This window comes from Camelina sativa, chromosome 13, assembly GCF_030686135.1.
Source record: "Camelina sativa cultivar CO46 ecotype springtype chromosome 13, ASM3068613v1".
In the NCBI taxonomy this organism is placed as follows: Eukaryota; Viridiplantae; Streptophyta; class Magnoliopsida; order Brassicales; family Brassicaceae; genus Camelina; species Camelina sativa.
The window spans coordinates 13,757,562-13,770,441 of record NC_141892.1 but is presented as its reverse complement, the minus strand read 5'-3'; the positions used below and the strand labels follow the sequence as shown (position 1 = coordinate 13,770,441).

At 46.8% G+C, this 12,880-nt stretch overlaps 1 protein-coding gene across 1 annotated transcript; it reads right to left on the bottom strand.

The window, feature by feature from the left end:
- Positions 1 to 7,248: 7,248 nt before the first annotated feature.
- On the bottom strand, positions 7,249 to 10,053 carry LOC147929521 (uncharacterized). The gene is made up of 4 exons (XM_087480645.1): positions 9,545 to 10,053; positions 8,227 to 9,222; positions 7,763 to 7,867; positions 7,249 to 7,603 (listed from the first exon to the last, which is right to left on the bottom strand). The coding sequence occupies exons 1-4, from the start codon at positions 10,051 to 10,053 to the stop codon at positions 7,249 to 7,251; spliced, it is 1,965 nt and encodes a 654-aa protein (XP_087336771.1).
- Positions 10,054 to 12,880: the final 2,827 nt, after the last annotated feature.

Sequence of the window (12,880 nt, the reverse complement as noted above, 5' to 3'; positions counted from 1 at the left end):
AGCTAAGGGTTCAGTTCAAAAGCTGACTGAATTGGTGAAGGATCTCCAAGTCAAGCTAAACAAGAGGTCTTTGAGGAAGGCAAGACCAAGGCTCAAAATTAAGAAGAAATATGGTTTGTGTGTTAAGGGTGAAGTGATCAAGAATCAACTTCTCAGTGATCAAGAGGTGCCAGGGAGGATTTCATCACCTCCTTGGTATCTAAATCAAGCCTGAAAAGGCATCAAAAGTCAAGCTTAGTGACTCTAAACAAGCTCACTAGGGAGGAAGTCCCTAAGGTATCATTGGACATATGCTTTATTTTCCTTGTAATTTTGATTTTTTTTCTTTTATGTTTGTGTTGGGCAGGCTTTTCAAAGAAAGTGTAGATGGGTATGGAGAGATTTGGACTTGGGGAAGTAGGCTCGCAAGCCCACTCGACCAGCCCACGAGAGGTACTCGACCGAGCTGACAAGCAACCAAGGCCCACTCGATTCCCATTTCTCTTTAATGATCGAGTGGAGGGAGAAAAGGAAACACCTGAGAAGTGCACAATGCTTCTCCAGGATGCTCCTCAAGCCTGAAAAGGCATCAAAAGTCAAGCTTAGTGACTTTAAAGGCTCACTAGGGAGGAAGTCCCTAAGGGAAGCAAGGGAGTTTAATTAGAAGAAGAAAAGGAGATTCGCAGTCCAACTCGACCCCCCCCCCCCCCCACTCGACCATGCACTCGACCGAGTGCCAGTCAATTCCCTTCGTCGAGTTGCCTCCATCTCCCCCTCAAAGTCACCAACCAGACCTCAACTACACTTATGAGAGCATGAATGAGGATGGGGACAGCTTCTTCCAGAATCCATGAGGTACCACTATCACCTTCCTTGTAAATATTATTGCATTTAATGTTGTGTTTTGTTTTTAGTCTTGAATCCTCTAACAAATTTCTTTCACACAGAGGACTGTGGGATTTAAGTTTGGGGGAGGGTTTGAGATAGCATTTGATGTTGTGTTTTGTTTTCTTATTTCAAATTTTTAGCATCATCATGTTAATATTTGCATAGCATCTAAGGCATAGAAAACCCAAACCCTTAAAAATTTGAAATTTTTTGCAAAAATCTTTATAAAAAGAGTGTTCATGTAGTTTGCATTGCATAATAGCATCTTGTTTAGCATGTTTCATGTAGGACTGTTAATTATTTGCATTAGGGATCTATGATGAGTTTTGCCTTGTTAGCTTGTTTAATTCACTAAACTAGGATCAATGCCCAAGTTAATAGTACTTTGATGCTAGTTGAGTAGTTAGAAGCATAAGATTGAACCAAGCCTTGAATTCCTGCATTGCATTTGGTTTAAATTGAAGCATGTTGTGATTTGATGTCATTTCCTATTATATGAACCTAATATTGACTTGTAATTATCAGTTTGTGCATTGCTTTAAACTCATGGATACCATATACATATTTGGATCATCTTTCTCCTTTTTACCACTCTTGTTGATCCAAGTAGCTAATTGAATCATTAAAATCAGTTTCCAGTACCCTTAACAAACCCTTCTTTCAAGCCATGTTTATTCTTGAGTGTGTAAGACCTATTTTGGAATTGACCTTGGTAGAAAGTGTTAGGTTTGAACTGACAAGAATAATGCCTTGTGTAGTTCTAGTTTGCATTTTCCAAACTAGATAGGAATAGGTGATTTCATTGTTGGGTTTGGGATTTGGTTGTTTGAAAAAGAAAGAAAAGAAAAGAGGAAAAGAGAAAGAAAAGGTTAGAGTCTTTAGGAGGGGAATGTGTTTAAGTAAAATCAAAGTCTAGTGAAAGAATGAGATATTGTTTAAAGATGGTTTCAGTCAAAGAAAAAAAAGAAAGAAAAAAAAGAGTATAGCAAAATGCTTTTATGTCTTAAGAATAAGAAGAAAAGAGAACCATAGCAAATAAGTAAGAATCTCCCATTCCACTAGTTAGATCAAATAAGAAACCTCTCCTAAGGCTTGAAAACAAAAGAGAAAAGGGTATTTGAGAAGAGAAGAAGATAAAGGGTAGAACTAGGATCATTTGGGCTTAGAATGATAGGATCAAACACTTGGGTTACTTTTGGATAGACAAGGTTTTGTTCTTGTATGTGTCTAAGTGTTCTTACCTTTAGCATTCTTCTAAAGCTCAATCCATTTTTTTATGAGAGAACCTTGATATTGATAAGCCCCACTCTAAACAGAGACCATCATTGTCTCTAAACCTTTATTTCCAAGCCAAATGAGTTTAAAACATTGCATAAGATTGATCCAGGTTCTTGATTAAATGAATGTTAAAGGAAATGGTTGATTTGAATGCATGTGGACATCTAAGGCTCAAATCAGTAAAGGTTGTGATAGGTTTGTCTAAAATCTTTAAGTACAGCTCATTCAACTTGCATCATAGTACTAGTAACTTGGACATTGATTCTAGCTGGTTTATTTGCAAGCTTTAAGAGCTGAGATCCCAGTTTCAACCCTCACCTACCTTCTTATGTCTTGTTTATTTGCTTGAGGGCAAGCAAAGACTAAGTTTGGGGGTGTTGATGTTCACATATATTAACCTGTTTTCCCTTAATATATTCACATCTTTTGCATCCTTTGCTATCCTTTTTGACCATTATTGCATAGTTTTAGGATTGGTCTTGCATTAGAGTGTAGTTGCATTGCATTTTCATATTTTCTTGCATAAACAGGTGATTTTGGAGCCTAAGGAGCATGGAAACAATGCTGAGGAGAAGTGAAGCAATCATGAGGAGAAAGCAAAGAAGTTAAGGCTGGAGAACCAAGGTCCGGAGTCCCACTCGACTGCCCACTCGACCAGACACTCGACTGTGTGCTGAGAGTGACTCGACCGAGTGGAAGGAGCACAAGAAAACCCAACTCGACCGGTCACTCGACCGAGCACCGGGTCGAGTTGGCCGAGCCGCCTGGCTATTTTGTCTTTTAGCATTTTTCGGGCTTCCCCTCCTTTTTCCTATTTGAGGACCTTGTACCCTGCAGCCACCAGGGGGCAATTTTTTAGATATTCTCAAACCTAGTATTTTACCCTTTTGGGAATTTATGCTTTTTGCACTTTTATTTTCTTAGATCTTGTACCTCTTTTGAAGGAGAAAACACAAGATTCTTCATACTTGTTTGTTTCATAACTTTCAAAGTATCAAGAATTCGAGTTTGATTCCTTCTCCAATATTGTAGATCTCTGTTTTATCTTTCTAATCATGCAAGTTTCGTGTTTTTCTGGGTTTATGACTTTGCTATTCATCATGTGTGATTGTGAGTAGTTTCCTTAGCTCTTAAGGGATGGTTTAGGCTGGATGGATGTTGTGGTTATTTGATCTGGTCAAGCTTGATTGTTGTAGATCTCTTCTAGGCTAGATGTTCTTAATGTTGATCCTATAACTGAGAGGGTAGGGTTTGATCTCAAGCTTCTTAGCATCACACCAATGTCTAAGGTGCATAGATAAGGCTAGATCTAGAGATTATCATTAGGCTTGCTAAGAGATTAGAAGTCTTATTTGATTCTTGACATATTGCTTAATGCTTGCTTGTATAGATTCTTTACTTTGTGAGAACAAGTCTAGAAATATATTAGCTTGATTGTTTTTGCCATGAGAGTTGATTAACATGTTCTTAGAGATTATTGTCTAGAGATTAGCTCATGTTGATTGAGGTTTGTTGATCAAGTTAGATAACCACAATCTAAGTTCAGCTCATGAATCCATCCCTAAGACTTTCCTTGTCTATTGATTTCTTAGTCTAAATCCTGTTGTTTGATCGTTGTTTGATTTACTTTTGTTTTGCTCTGTTTTGTCTGCATTGCTCTGTTTTACGTTGTTTGTCCAGCTCGACCCTGCACTCGATCTACACTCGATCGAGTGCTTGCTCGAGTTCATTCCCAGAACTTTTGTTTATGATTTGTGTATGTCCTGTCTTGTTTCTTATTTCATTCTAGTTGCATTTCTGTTGCATTCATTTAGTTTCCTGTTCATTACTTTCCTTGCATTAGTTCATTACCTACATTACTATAGTTTGATATCTGTTCTAGTTTCATTACTGCCATAATCATTCTGTTCCATTACATTTAGTATCTTGTCCATTCAGCTATTACATTATGCATTTTACATTCTGCAATAGGTTGTTAGTGACAAATACCCTCTATAACTGGCTTAACTTAGACAAGTATTGCACACCCTGATTGCTTGCATTCACTCATTTAGGATTGATACCTCTTATACTACAATTGCATAAGGGGAATTGAAACACCTTGCTTTCACCATTGTTCATCATCATATCATTCATTCACATCCCATTTCACACACACACAAGAAAGATACTAGTTTCAGCGTTCCCCCCAGATGTGTCCGAACTTCGTTCGACACGTGATCGGACTCTACACAAGGGGTCGTGAAGTTGGACTCGAACTTGGAGTCGACGATATCCTCCGGTTGTGTCAGATCAAACATAACTTGGGTTTTCCCGTGACGTTCTACACATGCCGCCGCCAGGACCGGGAAATCATCTAGGCGATCTCTGGCAAAGATGACCGGTGGAGAGAGAAGTATTTCTACTTCCGCGTCTCTCCGGCGTCGGTGGGAAATTTCAACTTCGCCCGCCTGCCTACTCAATGGGCCGTTTGCGTCGGTCAGAATGACCCATGGCCGCTTTGTTGAACTGTGTTTATTGTCTTAACGATGATGCCTTCTAATGACAACTAACTCTGAAAAGTTTCATATCGCATACTCCGGAGATCACCCGAATACTCAGGCGGTCCAGGCACTGACTGAGAGACTACGAGGAGGCGAAGTGCGGTGGAGTTCGTTCTCACGAGCCCGCATCATTACAGCACTCAACGCCCCAGTGATTCAAGCTCCCGTTCCTTCGGGGAACCCGAGCCAACCAATTCCTGCCGATCGTCCAAGAAGTAACAGATCCGAGCATCTCCCTGCTCGCCAAGGTATGATGACTTCGCATGCAATTAAATATTTGCTGACTTTAGGGTTAACGACATTTATTCCTTTTGTTTCTATTTTGTACTGTCTCGAAATTTAATCGATGCACAAGTCTTTGCAGGTACTCCAACCCGTCCTCGCATATCGAGCTCGTCGTCCTCCTCAACCCCGCTACTCGCTATGACCAGGAAACCAACACTCCACGAATTGAGGGAGCAAGCCCAGCCCTCCCGTCGAGTTCGCACGGGGGATGTGGACGCCGCTCTGGCTTCCGCTCTTCGAGCCGCTCGCCCTGAACCCGTACAAACGGGAAGTGAAGAATTAAACCAAGCTGTGGGCACCCCGCCTCGACCTTCTGTCCCACTTCGGGAGGTGATACTAGTCAGCTCGAGGTCTACTCACAGCGAGCCGGCGCCTCCCCAGAAGAGAGCTCGCGCAGAGGGCCTGCAAACTGGCGAGGACCAAAACCGCGAGAGCAGGGGAAACCGCCTTGTGGGTGACCGGAACGAACATCCGGGAGGAGAGCAAGCCGCGTCTGGAAATGGATCATCGACGAGCCGTCCCTTCCACTGGCATTTCGCCCACTCCCGCAGTGGACGACCACCTAGGCATGGCCACCTTGTTCAGGCATCTTAAGACTGCCCGATGTCAGGTTCCTTTGGTGAAGGATCTCACGGAGCGGGAGGCGTACATTGCCGCTATGGCCTCCCAGGCGCAGGTAAACCCGCTAAACGACCTATTGGTTTATGCACCAGATTTCTTGCTAGGGGAGATTATGTTCTAGGGGAGATTATGTTCTGACCCATATTCCCCCCCTTTTTTTTTTAGTCCGTGGCCGCTACTAACAAGCTGGTCGCCCTCTATGAGCGAAGGCTGAAGGACATCCCCCAATCAGCCGAGCTCGAGAATACATTAAGAGTGATCCACGAGCTAACGACTGCCCTGAAAGCTGCCCAGGAAAGGGAGGCCGTTGGCAGGGTTGATTCCCTCGACCACGAGATCGCCTCCCTAAGGGATTCTCAGGAGAAGTTGGCGGAAGTTGAGGCTGAGCTTACTTCGGCTAAGGTCTCTCAAACGAAGGCCGCGGGAGATCGCGACCTCCTCTTAAAGGAGAACATGTGGCTAAAGGAGAAAGCGGCGGAGGCGGGGCGGTTGCATGCTGAGACGACCCGGAAGGCGGTCTACGAGGAAAATATGAGGATGTCGCAAGACTACCGGTCGGTCCTAGACTCCGTGAAGAGCAACTGGGAGCTGAAAAAGCAGAAATCCAAAGTTGATAGAGATCTCGCGGAGATAGAGTCCAACCTGCTTCTGATCAAACAGATCAGTGAAGGTAGGATCGCGGTGGAAGATAAAGTCAAGACCCTGGAGAGTCAGAAGGCGGCGCTTACCATCCGGTTTGACTCTCTGGCAGTTTCGGACTTCTCCGTGAGCAAACTCGACCTCCCACAGGTGTCAGAGGATTCAATCGCCCCAATGGAGATTGACGCGGGGATCGGGGTTCCTCACGGTTTTGACGAACACGGGAGCAATGCCAAGGGTACACTTGATCTGGAGGCGGGCACGGGGGAAGAGGATGCTTGATCGAAGTGTGTTTCTTCGTATGTTTACACTCTTTTTTGTTATGGTTTGCTTTTGAATTGGTTTGCCTGGGAGGGCTTTTATCCAAGACTTGACTTAAGTGGCCTCGGAAGGCTTTTAAATCCTTTTACCTTTGTTCTTTTTTGGAAAAAATATTTGTAAGTCTTTCTTTCGTTATGTATATTAACGATAGTTTTTGATGTCGGTTCGCAAGACACATTGATAACACAAAAAACGGATTTAACCGGCGCATGTGATGAACTAAAAATGAATTAGTCGTTGAGCGCGGAAGTGCTCGGGGTACCTAGAGTGAATCAAATTGGGCTGCGAGATGATGCTAAGTTCGCGTAAAGTTATGAAACAAAGGTATGATATATATTTAGCGTAATGCGGTTGGGTTCTCGATTTGCAAGACGATGTGTGAGAAGTTTTTAAAGTAGCGAGATCGTCTTCAAATTTGCGTGAAGTGCCCGGAGGCTATTTTACTCGATCTGATGCGATCGAGGTGGTCATTTGGAGTTGAGTAATGCAACTGGTATTGATGAGTATAGGTTGTAATGAGGGGTTTAAACTCTATCGGGGGTAGCTGCTTATTGTTATTACCGTTTCTTTTGCTATACTTATGCCCTTGTTTAAAAGGGAATAGTAAAATGATTGGGGCTGCACTGAGGAAGTCGAGTTGCCTACGTAGCCCGTAAGGGGATCAAGCCAATCGTAGTTCGATTATTATCAGTACCTACTGGAAGTACTTTTTTAAATTCATGATGTTCCAAGGTCGGGGCTCGGCCTTTCCGTCACTTTTGTCAACAAGGCGATACACTCCGTTGTGAACGATCTCAGTGATCCTGTAGGGACCTTTCCACTTCGTTCCCATCTTTCCCGCGTTCTTCTCTTTCTTGTGATCGAAGACTTTGCGTAGTACGCGGTCTCCGATAATGAAATTACTGGGTCGGACTTTGCAGTTATAGAAGCGGGCTATAGAGTTCTGATAATTTTGAGCTCGCATCAGGGCTTGCTCTCTCTTTTCATCGATAATTGTGCCTCGTTGTTTATAGCCTTGTTTTCGGGGGAGACAACTCGGCGGATACTGCCTACAAAGAATTCTGCCGGTACAACAGCTTTAATTCCGTAAGCTAGGGAGAAGGCGGTCTCACCCGTGCTCCCACGCGGGGTGGTTCGAGTGGCCCACAAGACTCCGGGAAGCTGGGCGTCCCAGCCGGACTTCGCTGCGCCTAACCGTCGTTTAAGACAGTGTAGGATCAGCTTGTTGGCCGCCTCGGCCTAGCCAATCCCCTGAGGGTATCGGGGCGTGGACAGGGTAAGCCGGATGCCCCAGTTGTCGCAAAACTTTTGCACTATGGATGACATCAAGTTGGTTCTGTTATCTGTTACGATCTTGTAAGGGATGCCATGACGGCATACCACGTTCTTCCAGAGGAAATATTTCACGTGATCCCCGGTAATTGAGTGATAGGATTCCGCCTCAATCCACTTGGTAAATTAATCAGTTACGACCAGTAAGTGTTTCACGCGTTGTTTTCCCGACTGCTCAAGGGGGCCGATGGAATCCATCAACCATCGCATGAAGGGATAAGGGGCGGAAACCGAGCTCATCAACTCGGCGGGCTGATTGATCATGGGTGCATGGCGTTGACATCTGTCGCAGCTTTTGGCATGCGAGTCGCAATCCGGGAGCATGGTCGGCCAGAAATACCCTTGCCGTTTTATCCTGAGGGCTAATGATTGACCTCCGGAGTGATTTCCACATGGTCCCTCGTGAGCCTCTTTCATGATGTTTTCGGTCTCGCTTCTGTGAACGCATCCGAGATACGGTCTGGAGATACACCGCTTGTATAGGTCTTCACCGATGAGGCAGAAACGTGCACTTTGCGCTTTGAGCTTTTGTGCCTGCCACCGATCTGCGGGAACGGTTCCATTCGTAATGTATTCGCGAATTGAGACTCGCCAATCCGTCTTCAGTCCTGCATCATGTTTATCTCCCGGTATGTGCTCATCTAAGAGCTCGTCATCCTGCTCGGGTGTCTGTTCGAGATTTCCCTCATCGGGTCCAATGCCACCCTGGACCTGGTAGACGCTCTGAGCTTTGACGGGAATGGGGATGCTGGGCTCGTTTATCCCTTTCACAGGTATGACCCGCTTGACCAAAGGGTCAGAGGTGGAAGCGAGTGCGGTCAGGGCGTCGGCCGCTGAGTATTCTCCACGTAGAATTTTGGTGAGTTCGAATGACGAGAACTGTTCTGCCAAAGATCGGACGTCCCGAAGATACGCATCCATCCGTTCGCTATTCGTGTCGTAGTTTCCATGACATTGGCTGGTGACGAGCTGCGAGTCGCTGAACGCGGCGAGCTCTTTTACTCCCACGGCTAGTGCGAGCTGGAGGCCAGCAATCAAGGGTTCATACTCGGCTTCGTTATTTGAAGCCACAAATCCGAGCCGAAAAGATTGCTCCTTAACCTCTTTGGTGGGGAAAATAAGTTGAATTCTGACCCCGCATCCTAGTCTAGATGACACTCCGTCCGCGTATAGCGACAATTTCATTGGGTTATTCACTTCGTGCTCGTTATTCACAGCGAGCTCGATTACAAAATCAGCGAGGACCTGTGCCTTAGCGCAGGTTCTAGGTCGGTATTCGATGTCGTATTCGCTCAGTTCTATTGCCCATTTGGCCAACCTGCCGGACTGGCTGGGACTATGGAGGATGGATCATATGGGTTGGGACGTCATTACCACGATTGTATGCGATTGGAAGTAAGGTCGCAGTTTGCGGGCGGACAATACGACCGCCAAGGCTACTTTTTCCATGGCGGGGTATCGCGTCTCGGTGTCAACCAAAGTTTTGCTGACGTAATAGACGGGTTTTTGCTCCCCTTCGTGTTCTCGCACCAGTACTCCGCTCACCGCGGAGTCAGAGATGGCGATGTAGAGGAAGAGGTGCTCCCCATCCGCCGGCTTTGAGAGCACAGGAGGCTCGGAAAGATATTTTTTTTAGTTCTTGGAATGCTTCCTCGCACTTGCCGTCCCACTCGAACTTTCGGTTGCCCTTTAGCATTTGGTAAAACGGGAGGCAACGGTTTGTGGACCGTGCAATGAAGCGATTTAGGGGTGTGATCCGCCCTGTAAGCCTTTGCACCTCTCGGGTAGTTTTTGGGGAGGGCATTTCAAGGAAGGTAGTGATCTGCTTTGGATTCGCTACGATCCCGCGCTCGGTGACCAGGTATCCTAAGAACTCACCAGACGCAACGCCGAATGTGCATTTGGTCGGGTTGAGTTTCTTCCCGTATTGGTTTAAAATTTTAAAACACTCTTTGAGTTGGGAAACGTGATCTTGTTCGTGTGTCGATTTGACGAGCATGTCGTCGATGTAAACCTCCATAATTTTTCTGAGGTGTTGGGCGAACATTTTGTTAACCAGTCGTTGGTACGTAGCTCCGGCGTTCTTGAGCTCGAAGGGCATCACTTTATAGCAATAAGTACCATTATTGGTTATGAAGGCGGTTTTTTCCTGGTCAGCAGGGTCCATAAGGATCTAGTTGTACCCTGAAAACGCGTCCATAAAGGATAAGGTCTCGTGACCGGCGGTTGTTTCAACCATCCGGTCGATATGCGGGAGGGGGTAATTGTCCTTTGGGCAAGCCTTGTTGAGATCCTTGAAGTCGATGCAAATTCGCCACTTCCCGTTTTTCTTTTTGACAACGACGGGGTTGGCCAGCCACTTGCAGTACTGGACCTCGCGGATGGAACCAATTTTCACAGTCGATCCACTTCGTCGTTTACTGCTTTAGCCCTTTCAGGGCCGAGCTTACGACGCTTTTCCTTTATCGGCTTGTATGTGGGGTCGACGTTCAGTTGGTGCGAGGTGACGGTTATGTCAATTCCCTTCATGTCTGACGAGGACCAGGCAAAGGTCGCACAATTTTGCCCCAAAAACTGGATCAATTCGGCCCTTGTGCAGGCGTTCAGGTCGGCTCCAATTCCGACGCATCTGTCGGGATGACCTTCCATGATAGAGATTTGGTCGACCTTGATCATTGATGGACTGCGGGTGACCGGGTCCTTTTGCCCCGCGAGATGATGACCCTCGAGCTCGTTGTTGATCATTAATTGTTATTGATTGGGTTTTTTGATTAAGTCATATCTGCCTCTATAACATTGTCTGGAAGCGCGTTGGCTTCCATAAACGGTTGCGATTCCGCTTTAGATTGGGAATTTCACGCATTGATGGTAAGTGGATGGGATGGCCTTCATCCCATAGAGCCATGGTCTATCGAGGATAACATTGAAAGGAGCGGAGCGGTTGACGACTACGAAGTCGACCAAACAGCGTTCTCCCCTTGCCTCTACGATTACCTTTGGGCGGTACCTTTGGCCAGAGTTGTGTCCCCGACGAATCTTGTGAGTGGGGTTTTGCCTCCCTTTAATTTGGAGTCGGGATAGCCCATTCGTTTGAAGGCGTCGTAGAACAGGAGATCGACTGAGCTCTCGGTATCTATCATTATGCGTGACAGCTCGAATCCTCCAACGTCTAGCCTGACGATCAAAGCGTCGTCATGGGGCTTGTCCAAGTCGGCGATTTCGCTCTCCCAGAAAGTGATTTCGTAGTCGGGCATAGAACGTGGCTTTCTTTCCCGGTGCTTTGATCGAATTAACAGAGTCACGGCACAGGGCGGATCCCCCGGTGATATAGTCAACCTGGTGGGTCTGGTCAGGATTGCCAAAACATCGGGATATACGAGGTCGACAGCTTGCAAGCTTTCGAGGAGCTAGAGGCGGCGTATACACCGACCTCGGTGACGTGCGGCATAGGGCGAGATCTTTGAAGATGAGATCGATACGTTTCTTCGGGGCTGGAGTGGGTGACGACCCCTCGGCCTCATCAGTTCTCTCTCGTTTCGCAACGACATCCTTTGCATTTGCGTTTTCTTCCCTGGCTTTCTCGCCCTCCTTTTCGAGGTCGATTTCGCCGAGCTCTCCTGCCTCGTGCCTCAGGCGACCCACGGTGCTGCATTCCTCAGTTGAGTGACCTCGTATCTTGTGGTATATACAGAACTTTTCAAGGTTGAAATTAGGGTTTTTGGGTCTGGATGTGGAATCCACCGCGAAGGCGTGTTGGCCGGGCTCTAGCGGATCCCTCCGAAAAGGTTTTTTGGAGGGGTTGAAAGGTGCTTTGGCCAATTTATGAAGCTCGGCCATGGCAGCTCGCTCTTTCTTGGCCCTAGCGAAGTTGATTGATCTATGGAGGGCGTCATCGAGCGAGGGAGGTTGCCGTACTGTGAGTTCCTCTCGGAACTTTGATGTATACCAAAGGCCATATCGGAGTGCCGCTAAGGCGACCTCGTCGTTCAAATTTGATATTCTGGCTTTGACTGCCTTGAAGCGAGATACGTATTCACGAAGTGATTCGTCCTTTCCTTGAACCAAGAGCCATAGGTCGGATACGGTCACCTTAGCTTGGAAGAAAATCGAGTATTGCTTTAGAAACACGGCAGCGAGTTGGTCAAAGGAATCGATGGAGTTCGAGGCCAAGGACGCGAACCACTCCAGGGCTGGTCCGACTAAGTTTTCGGCAAAATATCGACAGTAGCCAGACTCACATTCATCGTCGGTGAGGTAAGCCTTGGTTATCGCCAATCTGAAAGCTCGGAGATGTGCCCCGGGGTCTGACATGTCCGCATACTCGGGCAGGCGTAACTTACCCACGTCCCGAAGGCGAACTTTCGCGATTCGATCGGTAAATAGGGTGCGCCTTGTTTCTGCGATAACGCGATCGATGTCCGGTACAGCGCTCGTGACCAGGTGGACCTTTGAGAAGATTTGGGCCATCTTTGCACTCGCCTTATTCATGTATTCGGCGAGGAATTGGACGCTGACTGCATCGTTCATTGGAGGGCCCGGAGGGCCAAAGCTGTCAACCACCGTATGACGAGGCATTCCACCCACGAACTCCTCGGTTGAATCTAGGTTTGCTCTTACTAGAGGATTCGTCGGGGTGTTTGAATTGCTGGCACCGCGTGCCATTGAGCCGACATGCCCGACCGAGGGCTGGTCAGCAGGTCGTGAGCTCGTTGGTTCGTTGAAATTCGTGGAGCTCGGAGCTCGCGGATTCTCTGAGGTCACGAACACGGGTAGTGTCCTGAGCCCGGGCGGGGTGACGTGGACGGTTTTGAAATCGAGACGGGTTCGAGGCAGCGCTCTTTCTGCGGATTCAGTTGAGATTGTTTCCGAAGGGTACGCTGTTTCTCGACGGAGGTCGTGATTTCCGTGAAGGGCGAGCTCTTGTTCATGCCGCTCAATCCGGCTCATGAGGGCTCGATTCGTTGCGTCTTGATTTTGAGTCTTATCGATCAAAA